The sequence below is a fragment of the Chroicocephalus ridibundus genome, chromosome 4 (genome assembly GCF_963924245.1).
Source record: "Chroicocephalus ridibundus chromosome 4, bChrRid1.1, whole genome shotgun sequence".
NCBI classification, from domain to species: Eukaryota; Metazoa; Chordata; class Aves; order Charadriiformes; family Laridae; genus Chroicocephalus; species Chroicocephalus ridibundus.
In genome coordinates this window covers 75,845,201-75,866,131 of record NC_086287.1, presented here as the reverse complement: position 1 = coordinate 75,866,131, position 20,931 = coordinate 75,845,201, and the positions used below count along the sequence as shown (strand labels likewise).

General features: G+C 38.2%; 1 protein-coding gene across 1 annotated transcript; it reads left to right on the top strand.

The window, feature by feature from the left end:
* Positions 1 to 219: 219 nt before the first annotated feature.
* PLA2G15 (phospholipase A2 group XV) lies at positions 220 to 20,541 on the top strand. Its single transcript, XM_063334280.1, has 6 exons — positions 220 to 452; positions 8,395 to 8,551; positions 10,068 to 10,186; positions 11,588 to 11,686; positions 12,105 to 12,329; positions 16,277 to 20,541. Exons 1-6 carry the CDS (start codon positions 329 to 331, stop codon positions 16,786 to 16,788), a joined length of 1,236 nt encoding a protein of 411 aa, XP_063190350.1. The 5' UTR covers positions 220 to 328; the 3' UTR covers positions 16,789 to 20,541.
* The last annotated feature ends 390 nt before the right edge of the window (positions 20,542 to 20,931 follow it).

Here is a 20,931-nt window from a genome sequence, read left to right as displayed (position 1 = left end):
GCCGGGCCAGCGGCACCTGGCGGCCTCCAAAAGGCAGGGGGTGGGATGGGTGTGGATGCGTGCCGCCGCATTCACACGGGCTTCTGCTGGGCCGGGGGGGGAACGCGGGGACCGCGTTTCCCGCCGAGGGACCCTGAGGCGAGGCCGCGCGACGGCTCGGGGCTCTCTGCGATCGGCTGGTGACGCCTGCGAGGGCGGGGCGGGGCGGGTGCTTTTGAGGCCGGGGCGGGCAGCGGGGCCGCACTCCGGTGGCGGTAGCCCCGGCGGAGCGTCGCGTCGGGCACGGGCTTGGTGACGGCTCCCGGCCCTGAGGTTATGCGCTGGGGTGATGGTCCCGCCGGCCGGCGTTAGGGGAGGGTTCCCCCTCCTCAGCCTCCTTCTCCTGCTGCTGCTCTGCCCCGGTGGCGGCTGCCTGCCGCGCCGCCGGCCCGCGGGGCCGCCCGTGGTGCTGGGTAAGAGCCGGGGGGCGGCGGGGGGGACGCGGCGGTGCGGGCGTTTGGCGCCGCGGAGCGTGGTCAAGCTAGCCGTGTCCGCTGTCGCCCCTTCCCGCCCGGGAGGCGGCGGGAGGCCTGGGGCGGGCACGGCCTCCCCCCGGGTTGCTGCGGGGCGCGGCGGGCTTCGGCGCGGAGCATCTTCTCCGTAACGCTGCCCCGGCCGGGTCGGGGAGGGCGGCATCGCACGGCGGGGCACAGACACGCTGAAAACCTGGGGTTGTCTTTGCCTGTCAGCGGGTATAGGGAAAGCAAGGCTCGCCTAAATACGTTCTTAGCCCATTAACTAAAACCGGGCCCGCGCTCCTCGAGTTTTGACTCCGTGCAAACCTTTCATAAAAGAGGTTGTAATTGGATGGGGGAAGAGGAGCGAGTGCATGTTAGGGCTGTCAAACCACAAGTGCTTTAAAAATAATAGGCTCGTTTCATTGCACAACATAAAAAATAAATATTGATTACTGGCCTGTGGTTTCACCTGTTAACACAAAAGAGTTTGTACCAAATATGTAGAAAGTATTCATATAATGATTACAAAAAGCCTCTAACAGATATTACTTAGTATCCATTGATAAGAAGAATTGTGAATAAATTTTAAATGTTTTAATAACTTGCCTACTGAAAGTGTAATTCTTAAGCGTTCCAATATGTTAATTGCTTTTTCTGATATTAATGTCAGTAGTCAGCCCTGTGGGTGTATTTGGTATGCTGTGTGTTATTATGCAATTAACCTTGACCATAAAGGTGGAAGAAAAAGTAAGAAAATGGGAAGAATACTGGGAAAAGGATAAGCACTGGCATGTTGTTCAGTTTAAGCTCCACTTATTTGTAATAATTTAGGCTCTGCTGTTGACTTTATTACAACTCTTACAAACTTCTGACATAAAAGGGTAAATGCTAAACAAGACCTTTTTTAAAGATGCTGTGTATCTGAGGACCAGCATGTACAAATTCCCAGTTCTTAATAGATGGCTGAACTAACTGAGAGGATGTAGATTTGGAAGAAGAAACCACAAAAGGATGTCCTCAGAGGCTGCAGTTAGAATGTGAACAAAAGTTCCTTGAGTTCTGTCCACGAAGGTTAGAAGCAATCTTTTATCCTATTTCTCTGGTCTGTAATGCTGGGTTTTAGCAATAAGCTTTGGCGCTTATTCCAGCACAAGCTTCTTGATGACATAGGTGATAGTGTTTTAGTTGCTGATCTAATATTCAACTCTAGCTATGAAGGAATCAAAGAAGATTTAAAAGCAATTGGGATAAAAGGATAGTGATTATAGAAGCATGGAGTTACTACTGAGGAATCTACTGTAAGCATCTATATATACTGTAAGGATGCTTTTAAAAACCATGGCTGACCTACATCTTGTTTTCTTATTTCTGGTAAATACTGCATGGCTGAGCACGTGTTCATCAGCGAGTGGTTTAAAAAACAGATTTTCTTGCAGTTAGAGTGAATTTTCATCAAATGCTACAGAACTTGCATCTCTTACTATTCTAGTCAGTGTCTGCGTTTTAAAACTTGCTGTTTTCTGCTGCCCAGTCCTGACCTGTCCAGAAAGTGAAGATTCAATGAGTTTTAACAAGTTATTTAATTTTTCTGAGTTGTTTGTATGTTTGAGAAAGTTGATGCTCTTAGGGAGTGATTTGCTATAACTTGCTATTCTAAAATACCATGTTTTCTTGATGTATAGGAATGACTTGTTGTGAAAACACCTGCACGAAGAGCTTAGCTGCCATTAGACATGACATGGGCAGCGAAGGTCACACAAATAAAGGAGAGGAAGGAGTGACTGTTGGTCACTCACTGGTTCTGTATGAAATGTTCTCATCTTGATTCTAGTTAACTTTTCATGACCTTTTCTTCACCCTTCTTGCTTATGTGATGTTTTAAGATAAGCTTTTTAGGAATTACTGTCATGAGGATGGTAGAAGGGTTTAGGGAGGCATTCAAAGTGCTGGCTTAGCACAGGTGTTTGGGAGAGGGGAGAAAAACACACATTGCACTGGAATCACAAATGCAAAAGGAGATTGAGAGGCGTGTGCAAGGCAGGGTTACACAGGCCTATACAAGCCTGAGATGGTTTGGAGCCCATACAGGAGGGCGAGACAGAGTTGATCCTCCTGCTTTATCAGGCTGGTATCTAGACCCTTAATTCCTCATAAGTGTTCAGTTTTTAAATATGTTTTTATCTTGTAGTAAACGTGGTCTCATGATCTGAGCGTTCACTCTTGGTCTGTTCGGAATTTAAAACCCTCAAGTAGAAAGGGGAGTTAACAACTTTGGTGTTATACTGTGCATGGCAAGTTGGCTGCCTGATCTTAAGGAATAAAGAAAGAAGGAATGCTGTTTAAAGGAATGTTGTCGACATAATGATTGTTTCATAAATGTTTTAGACCAGTGATGGTCACAAGACCCAGTGTAACTTGCTCTCAACTTTTTTTGTGTAATGACCGCACTTGCAGTTGCAAGCTTACCCAAGTAATGGCGGAGGAAGCAGATCAGTAGTTTGCAAATATGGGACATTGCTTACACGTGGGTAACGCTGTTCTGCTCCCCGGGTACTAATGAAAATGCTGCTTCTAAGAATCTCAAATCTGAAAACAAATGAGCTGCTTCAATACAAGTTTGTAACTGTTGGCTGTAGCTGTGACTACAGATCTGGCAACAGATCTCAGATTTGTAGAGCCCCCTAACTGGCTTAGGTGAATTGTGGTTCTGTGAAACAGCTAAGCCAATCTAATAGGTGCTCATTAGTGCTCCTCCAGGTTTCCTTGTGCCTGTTTATTGGCCACTTTGTGGAGTCATTTGTCTTGCTAAAGCATGAGAAAATTAACCTGTTGAGGAATATGTGATTAATTTTGTAGTTGAATTACCTTAATGGAAGAGCTGGCACAAGGAATGTGGAGAATGGCAGTGCTTCATTGGGATTAGGTTATTTTTTTAAGATGGTCTGTTCATCATCAAATGGTGCCTTAGTAGCAGGAGCTACTATGCCCAAAGAACATGTTTGTACATACCGAGGGAGCAAGACCAGGGACCAAACTGACATGGGTAGTAATTGACAGCAAAATACTGCAATGCAATTGCTCAAATTTCCCTGAGATTTAAATAACAAAGCATCAAAGGGTATTGGTATAATAGTGGCACTAGAGAAGAAACATGAGGTAAAAGTCAAAACCTTACTTCCAGAGTCCTGCCTGAAGGCTTGATATCAAAGACACAATGCTCATTAAAATGTAAGGTGATTTTTCTTGGAGTTACTGTCTCAAGTGTTTTTGGGGGAAGGGGGACTACTTAAGAAACTTGTTTTCATGCCTTTTTAAAGATTTTCCTATTCAGTCAGGACAATATATTAATACAGGAAAATCTCCTTTAAGAACCTGGACAGCCTACTGAATACCACTACACAACTGACAATATCTATTAAATATATATATATGCGCATTCTGTGCAAGTGCTTCTGGATATCTGCTTCATGTTTACATGCAATTATAATATTTTTGCACTTCTCTTACCAGTTTGGCTATATGTTCAACACGTTTGTCTTCTAATGCTCACAATAGTAAGTTCCTTTATTTTGTACCTGTTCTTCCTCCTTCATTTTCTCATAATGTCCATCAATAATCACTGTGTACTATCTCATGTCTTATCAATTTTGGGAGCTGATAACCTGTCCTTATAAGATCAGAGGCGGATTCACTGAACTCTTTACCTTTTAGAGCTGACTCAACACAATTACTATAGCAATGTTCTGATACCTTCTGCAAACAATTTGTTAGGTACTTGGCTAAAGTTTTCTAGAAGGACACCTACATGAAGTTTGTTAATAATTGATTTACATGCAAAAGAGGTTTGTCTCTGAATTCCTGCTGACTGCTAATTGAGGTGTGCCTGTTTGTATGGTCAGCTGGCTAGATGTCAGGAGTGATTTAAATGTTTATGCCTCATGTGATCTGAGGTATCTAGGAGTATCATGTGAGATGATGTTTGCTTTCTTGTTCCTATTTTTAAACTCAGGCCTTTTCTGTGGCAGTCTGTCATTGAGTTTGGAGCTACTTTGAGACATTCTCCTTAGGGAACTGTGGCCAGAGTTTAAAATTAATTTCCCGGAAAGCTTGGTTCATTTTGAAGGAAAGCTAATTTATAGAACCAAAACCATGACAGTTATTTGAGGAAATTATACCAGTAAAAAAGTTATGATAGTTGATATATATCCAAAGATATTTGTGTTTCAGATAAAAGTAGTAAAAAAAGTACCAAATGATTACCTATCTGCCACTCAAACAATAGTTTTCCCCCCCCATTTATTATATAGGTGCTAGCTTTTCTTTTTTCCAAATTAAATTTAAAATCCCCCTATTCATGGCTTTTGTTGAATGTTCTTTTGGTTTTGTTTTCTGAGGTATTAAGGCCGGTCACTTTCCAGGGCGAAATTTGCTTATTGTCTCCTATTTGGAACTGTGAATCTGTCATGAACTGTGAATCAGATAGGGACAGGCAGGAGTATCAGTCTGTCCTAAAGCTGGTTACTGTAGTTTCCAGACTTCGAAAAGTCTGTAACCTCTTTTAAACTCTCAAATGAAGTTTGTAAACATGCTTTCCGTGAACTTTATTCAAACAAGAACATACCCCAGAAGGAGATCTAGTTTTGCCAGGGCAGTTGAGACCAAAAAAAATCAACCCAACAAACCAGCAAAGGATACTATAATACTGGAAATGAATCGGGCTCATTGATTTATTAGAATGAGTTCTGTTGGGATTACCATCTTTGTGACAAATGATAATATGCTAGAACAGATACATTATCAAATCTGATGGAAACACTTTTTTCTGCTGAATCTCATTATATTTCCAAATGTCCCAGTTCAGAAGTCAATACACGTATTGCACAACGGCAAATTAGGGAAGCAAGGGTACTGCCTGAGATCTCTTCTTGGGCATCCAGTTTTAACTAGTGCTGATGTATTTTGCGGAACTTCACTTGCCAGTTATTTTGTACATCTATGGGGCAGTTCTACGAACATCTGCAGGCTTTAAAAGGCAAGAACTTTCTATAATGTTTTCAGCAAAAAGGCTTAGAAACTATAGATACTGGTAGATCAGAAGATGAGGAGAAAAATTACTTTGCCCACAGGTACTTTCTGTGTATGGTCTGAAAGCAAAGGGAATGTGCTTTTTTTCTACTGCTTTCAAATTCCATCACAGAAAATTCAGGAAGGTCTGTCTTTATCCTACAGAATTAATCTTCAATGTGATCTTTTTTTAACCTGTTACTTATCAAAAAGCCACTAAGTAGTTCTCCAGCCAAAATGTAAATCATTAACACTTAAATTGTGAGGGGTGAGGACTGAAGATCTTGCATGTTTCTTTCCATAATCTGAAAAATCAAAATTTGCATTTTGTTCCCTATAGCTTTATCATGAACCCTCTTCAGCTTGCAGAATATACTTTAGAAAATAAAACATGTGTTGTCAATTAGTGATTAACTAACTAGATTAGTTTCACTGTTAATATGGAAATTTAAACCAGAAAAAAACCTCTTTTTGTTGTTAATGCTTGCTTTCTAAACAAACAGGCATCACACCTGCATGTGAGACTATTTTTTTAACTGCAGTGCTGTATCTTGGCACAGATGGAACTTGCCCCTTATCTTTTATTTATAATTAAATAAATTATCACTTTTTCAATGTGTTCCTTGTCATCCCTTGGGTAAAAATTATGTAATGTTTCTCATCTTGTGCTCCAAATTGGACACAGGAGCACAGCCTCTGTTCTCAAGAAGCTGGAGGATAAAATATCTTAACTAAATTAAACTTGCAGTTAATCTAAGATCACGCCATTAAGTCCAAGTGAGACTTTGTACAGTTTCCTGCTTTCAGTACTCTTCTTGATAAATGTATCCTGATTATGATCTTAAACTTGTTCAGTTGTGAGTCTTCCTATTCTGAGTGGGAGTGCTTATGGTTATTTGAGTGCTGTTTGAAAACCTCAGCAAGTTCTGATACTCCAGATGTTTGTTTGAGTTTTTAAAAGGTATCTTTGCTGGAAGAACTTGATTTTACCCAAGGAAATGACATTCCAGGGTAGAACAGAATGTCACTCTTCTACTTTGTTTTGCATTGAAACTGAAGACAAAATCAACCTGTTCTGTCCTTGGCAGGTTTGCTGCTGAAACTGGCCAGTCATGAATGATATTTTGATATAAATAGAATTACATTCTGTTCCTTTTCTAATTAAGAGCACTGATACAGCACAGGCAGGAGACAGTGGAACAAGCTGTTGCCTTATAGTTCTATAAGCAATAACTAAACACCATTTTGTGAGGTTACAAGACTGAACTTCAGTAAACTCCTTTCTAGGGTGTGATGCAATACTATAATCTCCCTTACTATGCTTTCCAGTATATCAGAGTCCTTGAAATACGACCTAAAATAAACTGTGGTCAGCTACTGGGTCTTTTAACGTTTCACTTAAGACTGCAGAAATAATAATAAAAAAAAAGCCTAATGAGAAAGTAGGGGTAGTTAATAAAGAAATCCTGAGGTATATCTTTTGTGGTGGGGCATAACTTCCAGTGGTTGGAGTTTGTAAGTGTGTGGCTGTCCAGGTCTATATTTAGTCTGAAGTTTGTCCTTTTTCAGTTCTGCAATAAGTATTTCTCTGAAAGCATATCTGGCTTTCAGGTTAAATTAGGTGTTCCACTAAAAGATATTATCTCTGTCTTTAAACCACTGCTAATTATCAATGTTCTATGGCACTTAAACGGTTTTGACTAAATAATTTACTGAAGCGGGGGGGGAGAGGGAGAGGGAAGCAACTGTATGGGTAAGCCTGCATTTAAAAAAAGCCTTAAAAATTAAACACTGACGAGTAAATAGGATACAGTTATGTGCACCCAAAAAAGGTGTGCTCAAAGAGGGGGGAGAACCCTTAAGAAGTGCCTAACTCATAGATTTTTCTAATACAGAGAAACTTTTCAGTTACTGAAGTATCTTTGCCGTTCTGGTTCTCGAGGAAAAAAATTATTAAACATAATAGAATGTAAGAAGTTTCTCTGGAAACTTGCTGCTGAAAATTGTAAGAGCTTTTTTTAAGCTTATTTCTAATTTGGAAATAATATTCCTGTCTCCACCTGTTGTTTAAAATAAAAAACCTAAAACTTCATCAAAGGAATACTGGTATTTACTATACATCCTAAGAACAGTGCACTTCAGAGAAGGTGCACATACAAGACCTTTCTCTCCAAGTATTAACTGATGTGATGTATCAAAAAAAGTGAACACCAAAACTATTGTAGCATCCAAACCTGAGTGGAAAAGACATGAAATCATGTATTTGGGTTATTATGGTAGCCAACTAAATCTTGTGTAGCAAAAGCGCAGTTGAAGGTGAAGTGAAAATAAAAAACAAACGGATCTGCTTTTACTTTTCATATTTTTTTTATGTCAAATTGATAGTTTGCAAGCAACTGTTTAAAAGGAACAGACAGACTTGTATGTGCTGTTGTAATACTCTGAAGAAAAAATTCTTTCAAAAAGATTCAGTTTGCTCTTTAAAACACAGATAATTTTGATAACGTCCGAGACGATCTGTTTTTCATACCTGTGGCCTAACATGACCTGTTCCTATATAGCCTCCTCTCTGAAGTTATGAACTGTTGATGAAGAATTATTCTATGTGCTTGTTCCTCAGCTAATGATGTTTGAAAATCTAAATCTTTTCAGTGGAAGATGTGCATGCATTATTCTGTCCTTCTGTAATATTTTTTTTATCCACTTTCAAAACTTAATGGTATCTCTGGATGCAGTGATACTGCATATGAGGGCTATGTTATTAACATGTGTATATTGTAATGTAAAATGTTACACACTTAAAATTAAAGTGTCTCTTTTTTCTATCTTGCAGTTCCTGGGGACTTAGGTAATCAGTTGGAAGCAAAGTTAGATAAGCCATCAGTAGTGCACTATCTCTGCTCTAAGAAGACAGACAGTTATTTTACACTCTGGCTGAATTTGGAGTTGCTTCTGCCTGTCATCATTGATTGTTGGATTGATAATATCAGGTAAGAACAGAAATGTTGCTCTCTGCAGTTATCTCCTTTCCTTAGACTGACATACTTTGTGCAGAACAGCTGCCTTAAACTTTCTTTTCTGATTCAAGACCAGTGAGAGAAATTACTTGGAATTCTGCTAGGTAGAGTAACAGGATGAATCAGATGTGGTTCTGTTGCCTCTAAGGTAGCTGTTCATCACTGATGAAAAGCAGATGTTCTCTTAGTTTCTTCAACTCTCTCTCCTACCCATTACCCAGTGTTGGTTTGTGCACTTATCAGATGCTTCGACAGGCTTATCTAAAGCAGAACATTTTCTGCTTTTTCGATGAGTTACTTAAGTTTTAACAAGGCAAAGGGGAAGCAGGCAGCACAGAGGGGACAGGCAGGAGGAATGCGAGCTTGCACTTTTGCTGGCAGTGTGTCATTAGAGAGCAGTCTCAGGGGCAGCTGTGAGACATGGGGTCCTTCAAGGGCAGTCTGGAATTCTCTTTCTGGAATTATTTTCGTTTAAAACATTGCCTAATTTAAAGCTTACAGACTATTTCATCATTAAGTCTGCCTCGTTAATGTTCCTGTAAAAATCATATAAATGTCTCTATGAAAACAAGAAATATTTAGCTTGTGCAGTTTAAAAATATTGCATTGGCATGTTGTTCTTTTATGTGAATATACCAAGCTGTTGTGTAGTTGTACCTCTGCTTTGTCTTGCTATACGCCTTACAGGTTGGAGAGATTTTTTTGGTGGGTGAAGATTTGAGTATCAATTCAGATTCTAAGACTCCATCTAGGGGTAAAAACTTGCATTCAGAAATGGCAATTGTATTGAAATGGTATTAAAAACAATCAAACAAAACCCCAACAATAATAATAATGATTAAAAAAACCCCTGACCTAATACTCCCTATTCTTCATATCTCAAATAGATTTTAAAAATACCTACAAAACACTCCATACCTCTATTGGTACCTCAGTAAACACATACCCAGTATTTACTGAGGTACCAATTGTTACTAGTCAAGAAGTATCAAGTATTCCCTTATGCCAGTATCGGTGTTCTAGTTAAACAGAAATGAATTATTTTTATCTAGGAGAATTTTTCTGATATCTGATTTTACAGGTATTTTATTTTCTACTGACACATTCTTAGGTTCTTGACAAGTCTTTGCCATTATGTGAAATGGTACAGAACTATATAAAGTAGCTTATATTCTAAAGTTGAAGTTCAGCCACAATTCTGTATGCTCAGTTTTATAGAGAAGATAAGCCTCAGATTTTGCATGTAAAGCATTAAGTTAATTAAAATAATTGTTTGCATTGTGTAACCTCTTATCCATTAGAGTACTCTTATGTCTGCCTGTTACTGGTTTGTTTTGGTTTTGTTGTGTTTTTTTTTTCTGGGTAATAGCACTTAAAGTTCTTGTTACTGCACTCAGAATGTAAGACCCAATGTAGCTAAGAGTTGTCATGTGGTAATATGACATGTTTCATGTTTTTCTCTCTCTTTTTTTTTTTTCTTTTCCCCCAGGCTGGTATATAACCGAACAAGTAAGATTACAGAACCACCAGATGGAGTGGATATCAGAGTCCCAGGTTTTGGGCAGACATTTTCCTTGGAATTCCTTGACCCAAGTAAAAGGAGTGTTGGTATGTACAAGCTGTGTCTGAAGTGCTTTGTCACTTGTATAAAGACACCCTAGAAAAATCCTATAACAAGCTACTGAAACGTGATTTCAAATTACAATTCTGTTTAGAAGTAGAAAAACAGGGTAGCATATGGCTCGCTTTGCTTTTAAGTGTTTTCATTGCATTGTTTTGTCTGCTGTTTGGCCTGATAGGTTGAGACAAGAAGATTCTGTGTTATTTAGTCTTGTGACAAGTTTAAGTTCTCTAGATGAAACTTAAGTAGGCACTTTGAAGGTAGACACTTTTGGAAAATGAGATAAGTTGAGTAGAAAATTCTGTGACTGAAGCTTGACAAGCAAAACCAAAACAAAACCACTTCATTTCAGCTTAGTTCCAAATAAGATGTTCTTTGGCCTTAAGAATGAGTTAATGGGCTTGGGAGATAACAGTACCACGCTCTGTAGTTCCCTGTCTTTTGTCAGTGTCAGAGTAATTACATAATTACATTTGTGCTGCAGAGGATTTCTGCATTAATGTGTTTGCAGGGTTTTTTGTTTAGTATTTTTGTAGAAGTCATCTTCCAGAAAACACTGAATCTGATAAGCTTTTGTGAGGAGTTGTTAGCTGTGGCTGAAGCATTAAGTAATTTAATGGTAATGCACTGAGCTTCACATACTTCATACCATGGATTTCTTTTTCTTTTCTGTAGGGAGCAATCCCCAGAAGGGCAGTAATGTACTTAATGATCTTCACTAGACGACTCATAACTAGAACAGAGACATATTTAAAATTGCCTATGTTCACTTCAGGGACTATGTGATAAGCATTCAAGACTAATGAGTGAGGTTCTGCTCAAAACTTAAATATGACTGTGATATTCAAGAGGATGTTTTGACACTTAATTTTTCAAACTGTTACTAGATGTATTTAATTGTGGTAATACTTATATCCTATGTGTCAAATCTTGTAATATGTAGCACCTGTCAATATATAGCCAGTCTGCAAATCTTTCCCTTCTTTGCTATTAAAGCATTATGTTCAGTCACTTTAAGTCTCAGTCCACTACCTGATAGCCAGAAAGAGTTTTGGGGTACTTTCCGTAATTTTGCCCTGGGGTACACTGTAAGCAGTTGTTGCCAAGAATAAATGTTGTTGAAGTCCAGGCCAACCTTTATGAATGTATTAAATACCCTACCTGAAGTTCATTTGCAATTGACAAAAGCTAGGACACTAATGTAGTAGTTCTGAGGTGTATTCTTTACAGTTCGAGGGTAAGACGCATTTCTGCTGGGGAGAACTTATCGGTTCTGCGCATGCCACATCTTGCTGCCACAAACTTACTTTGTTTTGTGATAGTGTCTGACAGCTGCTTCAAATCTAATCTTTTCACTGTTCTGTTTCTTTCTTATCTGATGTCTATAGGCAGTTACTTCTATATGCTGGTGCAGAGTTTAGTAGATTGGGGCTACAAACGTGATGAAGACGTAAGAGGAGCACCTTATGACTGGCGAAAAGCACCAAGTAAATAACATTGTTACTTTAAGAAAATTTTGACTCTCCTAGCCACCAGCCAACAAATAATGTTTTGGGTCTCTTCTCCCATCTCACCTGAACAATTATACTTCAAACCTTAATTTTGACTAGTTCTTGGAGCCTGGATACCCCTGGACCCAGATGAAAGTTCCATGGTGTGGTTTCTTTTTTTTTTTTTTTGCTTTAAATAACTTGTTACTTAAGGCTTGCTTAAAAACAAAATAGCAACAAAAAACCCCACACTACCAAAACACATCCCTGCATCCTACTTAATACTGGAATTTCTAAGCTCTGTATTATTAATTCCACAGACAGTTTCAAAAAACAACGTTTTAAAGAATTGTGTAGAAGTTCAGCATTCACAATTAGTAATTATAACTGTGTAACTTGTGTATATTTACTTTAGATGAGAACGGAGACTATTTTGTGGCCCTTCGCAAGATGATAGAGTTAATGTATGAGCAGTATGGAAGTCCTGTTGTCTTAATTGCCCACAGCATGGGGAATATGTACACTCTCTACTTCCTCAACCATCAGACTCAGGATTGGAAAGACAAGTACATAAAGGATTATGTGTCATTAGGCGCTCCGTGGGGAGGAGTGGCTAAAACTCTCCGTGTGCTGGCTTCAGGTAGGTAATTTGGTAGTTTGGAATGTATTTTTTTAGTAGTGCAAGATACTAACTAGACTGTTAACTGTGAGACTGGAAGATGAGCGTTTAAGTTACTATGAAGTTAAAAATAATTTTTTCATGAGTGATTGCAACTTGATGTTTCAAGCCTTTTGACCAGACTTCTTCATCTTTATATTTGTGGGAGTGGTGTAAGTCTTTTTATATCCCTTTTATGCCCCAGGAGCTGCCTCCCCTCTTGACCTCTCCTAACCTCTTTTTAGCACATTATTGTGGCCTGGTGTCTTCTATTTTTGTCACTTCTACCTCCAGACTGATTGCTCTCTGTCCAGTATTGCAAAATTAATGACTCCAGAGCATTCAGTAGTTTCCTTTGATTAAAGATCACACACACTGAGGGATACTTGTAGACATGGTGGTGAAGTGGTGCCCACAGCACAAATGCCGGTCAAAAGCTGTAACTCTACAGGTAAGGAAAATGAATCTTTGAGATCTTGGGTTTAGCGTACTGGATATGCCTAAGACTGAAAAAAATTGAATAAAGAAGCATAATGTATTTCACTAAGTAACTGCAAATGACTGATGGAAAAAGTTCACTTACCCCATCATGTGATACCATAATTATTTCATGTGCTTCAGCATTTAGTTCGTGATGTTTCTGGCTTGGTTTTTTAGCTTGTTTCTGACTTACTAGCTTTGGAAATAACTACCTTCTTCCTAAACAAAGCCGACATCAGAAACTGGACTTCATCAAAATGCAGAACACACAGCACATGTCCAGCCATGCATGAAAGAATACTTTGCTTAGCAAAGGCATTTGTTTCTGAATGGTAGTGTACAACTCAGTTACTAATTAGAAAACTTAACTGGATGTTTGTATGGAGTTATACATTGTACTCTATTGCAATGGCACCATACAAAGTTATTTTCCTTTTCCCACAGGCTTCATCTGACAAGTTTGCGTGCTACAGAAATGGCAGGAAGTGAGCAATGTTAATATCGCCTTACTAAAAATTCCAGTCACAGATTTCTGTTTGATGAAACTTTTGTGCTTGGTATCTTGTTTAATCTTTAAGATGTATGTCATCCGAAGTGGCTAGCTATACAAATGCATAATGAATAGTTAAATTTCTACTAAAATGCAGTCATCTCTTAATCTGTGTGTCTGTTGTACTAAGGACCATGTTTTAGAGCAGAAATTTAAGAATCACATATGAAAGTTAAAAGGGCAGAACGTAACATTAGAATGCACATTTTTAGGCGAGTTCTGTCTCAAATATCTATAGTAAATCACTACCATCAGGCATTAACACTTGGATTACATTAGTCTATTAAAGAGTTTCTAAAATTGAGATTACCAGGGTGCTAGTATGCAGAAGAATTGTTGCTTTAAAGAAAAATACTGCACTGCTGCAGGAAAGACAAGGCAAGCTCTGAATGCATTCGTTCTGTTCCCATTCCTGTTTATAAATATGGTAATAGCTAGGAACTTCATGCAAATCCACAGCTGTGTTATCAAAGTGATAAAAAGTACACAGGTGGAATTATTTTCTCTAGATCTTCTGTGATACTTTCTGCTACTTATTCATGTACTTTGCAAGATCAATACTTGTATCATTACAATTCCAGTGCCAGTAAATTGAGGATGTTCTCCTGACTATGGTGAGCAAAGACACAAAGTTCACTGTGGTGGTTTGTTTGGTTGGTTGGTTTTTTGTCAGCTTGAGATGTTAGCAGTGTCTTCCTTAGATCTAATATTTTATTCGCTATAATGTCAACGAGTGTCGTGCCTGCTGACTTAAGCATGGTTTTGGCCATACAGTACTTCTGCACTTCAGAGAAAAGTAAAGGATTTGATAAGTATTTTGTAACAGTTCTGTAAGAGAAGGCTGGAATAGTCACGTTCTGTGTTTGATTATTCTACTGGAAATAATTTTTCTACACATTCCATTTATTGTTCAATTCAGAACTCAGGCTTTCTTTGCTGAAAACTGCCAAGTATTTGGTAGCTTAGTGGTGAGTGTGCACACTTTAGTATTTATACCACACAGTAATATGAAACACATTTTTTAGGACCTTTGTGATTCTTGCTGTGCTCCTTTGAGTTTCCTTTTTATCTGTTTCAGATAAAACAATGTTTAGCAATGTCTCCTAAATATACCAGCAATATAGTCCTCCTAAAGATGGCATTAAAGACTGATCTTTAGGTCTCCTTGCTGAAGCAATAGTGCCACCTTACGGAATTGAAAAGTACGCTTATTTCAGGAGTACCGCTTTTGGTTCCAGTGTTTCAATTTTTATGCTGTAGTTGACCTGCATCGCTATATACTGTAACTGCCTGAACCTAATAGAAAACCCGATTCAAGGTTCAGCTGACAAAAGAATTGAGGAGTGCTAGCCATTGTGATAATAGAAAATAGGTCTGATTGGACGCTCACTGTGAAAATAAACTTGGTTCTGTCTCAGGGCTGCTTTTTCTTTTTTTAAGAAAAATCATTTATAGTAATTACTATATTGGTCATTTATTAAGAAGCTTTTAGTTTTGTGAAGACGTAAGAATAATGGTTAAAATATGAAGAAAGATGCATATAAATTATAACTTAGTCATGTGTTAGTTTGAGCCATCTTTGGAACAAACTGCGAAGAAAACAACAGACTTAATGTCTACAAAAAATTCTAGAAATGCTTTTGTCAAACACTAGTTCTGTAATAAGAGTAAGCCTAAATTTGGTAAAATGTAACAATTTTGTGGTTTATTGGGCATTTGGGTTAATTTAAGAACTTAACTGATAATAAGATCTAGCTCTCTAGATTTATATTATATTAAGAAAATATGATGCCTTGGAAAAGCTTGGTCAGCTGAAAACATTTCCCAAGGATAGTAGTTATCAACTGCTTTGCTTTCAGGAATTGTTGGTTTTGTCTGTCTCTCCCTGGCAAAGATGTAGTTTAGGTTACCAGAATTGCTAGAAAATGTTAGTGCTACATTAGAGAAAACCTGTGTTCTGAGGAACACAAGCATTTTAGCAGTCTTGAAATGCTGACTGGAAGGGAAGATGCCGATATTGGTGATTTTTCCATGGTTCCCACCAGAAGCTAACAAGCTCTATCTCTTCTTTTGCCGAAGTACTACTACTGAATTCATCATTGAGTGGAGCATTCTTGATAGCATAAGCAGAAACAGTAATATTCACCATACAGTACTTCTGTTCACTGTTGCCATACAGTATTTCTTCTGTTTCCTTTTATGACAAGTTAATTTTTTAGGTAACTATTAAGAGTTTGCCATTTTCTTTCAATTGTAGGCACGTTCTGGTAGTTTTTTTTACGAAGGGAGTGCATAAACTGGTAAAACACTATGCCAAACGGTAAATAAACCACATAGTTATTTTTATAGCTATCCTGAATGAAATACTGCTACTCTGCTTCTTCTCAATGTGCAAAGCTTTAAACATCTTGTTAAGCATATAAAGTCTCTTCATGAGTTCTCACATGTGTGTGGATATTCGGCAAAACCATAATCTAGGTACCAGAATCGCTGTAAAACACATTTCCAGAAGAGCACTTAAGACAAAACTTGCAAATGGTATAAATAATGCCTAAATAAAAGCCCATTTCTTACTTAGCTAATATAGGAAATATTTTCTCCTTTAAAAAGGAGCATATTGGAAAGGCAGCTGTGTTCTTGGTTTGTCAGTCATCCATTCATCAACTTGTATTTAAATTTGTAAGTTATTAGAAATTAGTTTGCAGCAGCTAATTATCCAGACAATCATAAATGAGCACAAACTTCTCAAATTTTCACTGTAAGCAAAGGGAATAATATTTTTATTCATGTTATCACTGTGAGTGGTAGTGCTGCTGGCTGAGATTCATGCTTTACTCTGTGTATAATGAAATTCCACTTATTTTTTGGTGTTTTGTTTTTTTTTTTTTTTTTTTTTAAGGTGACAACAACAGAATCCCTGTTATCAGTTCACTCAAGATTAGAGACCAGCAGAGATCAGCGGTTTCCACAAATTGGATGCTCCCCTACAACTACACGTGGCCTCCAGATAAGGTCTTTGTAAGCACACCTACAGCTAACTACACTCTTCGGGATTACCGAAAATTCTACAGGGACATCAATTTTGAAGATGGCTGGCTCATGAGACAAGACACTGAACCCCTGGTTTACCAGATGACACCCCCTGGTGTGCGCATACACTGTCTTTATGGTACTGGTGTGGAAACACCTGATTCTTTCCATTATGAAAGTTTTCCTGACAAAGAACCCAAGATTCTTTACAGCGATGGGGATGGTACAGTAAACTTACAGAGTGCCTTGCAGTGTCAAAAGTGGGTGGACATGCAAAAACAGGAAGTGGTGATATTTGAGCTTTCAGGAAATGAGCATATTCAAATGCTATCCAATGATACTACTATCTCCTATGTGAAAAAGCTGCTTTTTGATTTGTGATACCTTGTGTTGGCAGTTATTTTCCTCACCTGTGATGCCTTCCCTAAATATGGGAAAATGCCTTTCAATCCCTTGATATTTAGATATTTGAATTATTTATTTTGTGTTTTTTTTTTTTTTTTTTTAAGGCTTTGTTCAAGAAGTTGTTTGGTGTCCTAAATGATCGTTTGTCTCTGATTTGTCTTCATGATGCTTCCTGGTATTTTCATATTTGCAAATTTGGTCAAATATGCATTTTGGTGCCTCTGTGTCCAATATTCATACAGACTTTCGTTTGGCAATTGTGCAGCCCCTGGCGTGTACTACATAGAATCATAGACACCTGAGTTCCTTTGCGTGGTCTTTGCAGGGTTTGGAGCGGGAGGGCGAGGAAGTATTGGAATTTCAAATGCCCGTAAACCAAGGGAATGATATTAACTTGAGAAGCACAGTAAACTTCTTAAAAGGTCATGCATATTCTGATCTACAGTTTCCAGTACCTTAGTTTGTAAATGTGCATACCTACTAGGTCAGATAGGGCAGAGGTCTGTCTGGTACTGTACTACCTTTGTTGTATCCAGCCTTTCTTTTGTTACAGCATTTGGGGGAAAAGAGATAGATGTGTGAATTACTTGAAGTTTCTTATTAGGTATCTTTTTGGCTTGTGTGTTTTGTGTGTTTTTTTTTTTTTTTTTTTTTTAAAGGAAGAAATTGTTTGCTCATTGACTTCTAGAACCTGATTACTTACAATCTGGAGTCTGAGGAATTCTCACCTTGTGCTTTATTTATCAATGAGGGAAAGAAGCTAAACAGTGATTGGTGCTTGCAATAACTGTAGCTGTGTGTAGTAGTACATAAATTAAAGCGGAGCTGAATACTGGCAAACAATCCATACAGTGCAGAATTGTATTTCTCGGTAAAAAATTATCTCCTGTAGTAGAAATGATAATGTATGGTGGGCATTAATTCGAAAAGTGAACTTCCTGAATTAGGTTGGGGAATGGAAGCCAGCATAATACAGTATGAAGTATAAACCTTGTTATCAGTCAAATACTTAAGCTCTGATCCAGTAACTGACCAAATAGTGATCGGAACAATATTGCATTCAGCTTAAAAGAATCTTTTACATTTTAAGACTAAAATTCACTTCCCATAGATCACAAGTTTCATTATTGCTGTTTCAAGAAGTTGGGACACATTGTTCCTTAAATGTTTCTGTAAATTGCTGAACATGCAGCTCTGTTAATTTCCTACAGTATTGTTTTACTCAATGTTTAAAAAGAGTAATTCAACTCTGAATGACACAGAAACGATAACCTAAAGGCCCTCATATTTACAATGTTGATTACGGAAGTGCTGTTGGAGAAATAGTTTCACTTGAAGATTCTCTTTTGCTTGCTTTAAAACCAGTCACCCAGTTAGACTGCACTTAGTTTCCTGAAAACACAGCTTTGAATGCTTTCAAAATGCTAGGTCTTCCAAGAAAAAAAATGTTTTAAGCGTTTCAGAAACTCATCAGAACTATTGAGGATTCATTACTTAAGAAACTGAAGTTGTCTAAACGGTAAAGTTTTTAACTATTTTGGTGGCATGCATGAAATACTTGCTGTCTTTAAATGTATCTATAAGATGTGTTGAAATGATGGGCTTGAACTCTTGTTACTGTAGAATGCAAATGCTTTGGCACAGGAGGTATGTTTAAGGCCTAAGTTTTAATCAGAAATGACTTGTAAATCCAGAACAACTTGAACTAGGGTTGTGCATAAGCTAAATATTTTCCTAGGTTTTAACTTCCTTATGTAGCTTCATTTTCCCCCGGAATTTTCCCCTATTACCTTTGTTGAGGGAGAGGACACATATTCCTGATTTTTAAAACAGAACGTTTATCCTGTCGTCAGCTGCCCAGGAACCTACAGTTCAGCAGCAATATTGCCTAGACTCCAGAGTAAGTACCGAGTTGCCCCAAGCCATTTGTAATTGTTAACTGCTGAAAAGAAAAAACAAAACAACAATAACAACAAAAAATCCCCACAAAAAAGTCCTTTAGCCAAGTGTTCTATTTTAGGCAGGGCTGTCAGCTGGATAAGCTTCAGGCTTGTGTTCCAAGACTGCTCAAAGATAAAGCTCTTCCTGTGGTCTGTCTCTGTGGTTTGATTTTTGAAGAAATTGCTATGATACTGGTTTACAACAGAAAGATGTTACAGAGAACAGTTTATCACAATCAGCATTTCTTGCTGAAGTAGACTGCCTGTTAATAAGCACTGGAATGAGTGGAGATGGAGGCTGTATGGGAGGCTACCAACATGGGCATCAAGGGCTGAAAAAAATGAGGAAAGAACATAGGTAAACAGTTCTTAACCTGATGTGAAGAATTTTTCTAAGCTTCATTTAGATCCTTACCCATTAATCGGTGTTATTTTCAGTCCCATACCAAGAGTTTAGGTTCAGGGGTTTTTGTGATTTGAAGTTCCAAAATACATGACTCCAAAAGATGCTCTTTCTTCTTTTTTTTCTCTTCATTTTTTATTTTACTACGCTTTTCTTTTTGTGCCCCAAAAGAAAAAAAAAAAATCTCTTCTTTTCTAACTTTGGCAACCTAGTACTGGGTTCTGAGATCAGTTGACTGTATCTTTTAACCTGAAGATTTGTAAATCAGCTTTCCCTTAGTAGATAAGCCCTAGAGCGTGTCTCTAAAACTTATGTCAGTTAACCTGGTAAAATGAAGCTGAAAGTTTTTCAGGGCTTTTATTTTTTTTTAATGTTGTTTGTCACTATAAAGCCTTGTGGCACAAGAATGTGCGTACCTGAGTTCTAAGCACCATGTTAGAGCAAGCACAGCGTTTCTGGTGAGACTTTGATTGGACGTGATGGGTTCTGCAGACTGTGGTTCTGTTTTGTGTCCAGAACTTATGATTTTTGTACCAAATCATCTTCAGCCCTTTCATTTTCAGTTTCTTGCATATTAGGATGGAGTTCTCATTGAAAAGTGAATGCAGCAAGTAAACTACATTATTGTAGTCGTTGAAACTGAACCACTTCACTCAGCACGTTGAGAAGTACTTACTCACTATGGCATGTTCCTCTACAAGGCAAGAGTGTTTAGCATTACTGTTATAGGCCTGCTAGAGCCATGTGCACTTGAGCATTCTAGATTCTCGTGAGGAGAGAGGTCTGAAGAAACAAATCTTTAGGAGAGGAGAATGTGGCACTTAAGAGGAGTAACTCAGGTGCTTTGCCACACTGCAGAGTTGAAATGTTTGAATCTACTGACATATCTTCATTATACCTAAACGCATATCGATCATGTCTCGCTTTCCGTAATTTTTACTTGGTTTTATTCTTCTAGGATATTTTCAGAAACAAAAAATAGTCTTGAGGACCAAATGTGTTTCTTATGTTTGACAAAATGTATAGAAAATGCTGAAGAAGCTTTCAGCTGTCATTGTAATACTTCTGAAGAGGTTCAGAGTCACTATGTGATTCTGTTTAAAAACAGAAGGCTTCAATAACTAGCAATAATTGCAAAGGACTTGCAGACCAAAGGAAGGAATGTTTGGTATTAAGGTAGTTCTTGGAGCACAGGGTGTTCAAGGCCCTCTTAAATTCAGGGAATGTTTGGCAATGACTTTGCTGCTCTACATTTAACAGTATTTTGTATGGAACATATTCTGAGACCTAGCATTTTATATGCTCTTTTTGTGTATGAATGCGTTCAATAGATTTTGAATATTTTATTGTCAAACTTTGATAACATAATAAAGTTGATCTAATACAGCTTGTCTCCTGTTGTGAATAATGTGTTGTCTCAGTGCTCAGATGCAGTAGCAACTTATTGCTATTTTTCTTCCCCAGGGATTCTGTCTCCTTTTCTCACAGTAACTGCTGCTTGGTTCATCTTCCAAACGCACCTAATGTCTTGTGGTACACTTGGAGTTCTCTGTTAATTGTTCTCGAATTTATGGAGATGTGGGACGGAGATTACTCCATTTCCTTTGTTTCTTTCTTGCTCATCTCAAAGAAAATAAAAAAGTTCTTGGGATGCCTCATCCTTGTGTTCAGGTAATAATTTTGAAATTAGTCCCTGGTTTTTGACACGTCCTAAATGCTTGCAGTTGCCTTTATACTGTTGGTTTACAAACTGATCCACAAACCCATGCATGTTCA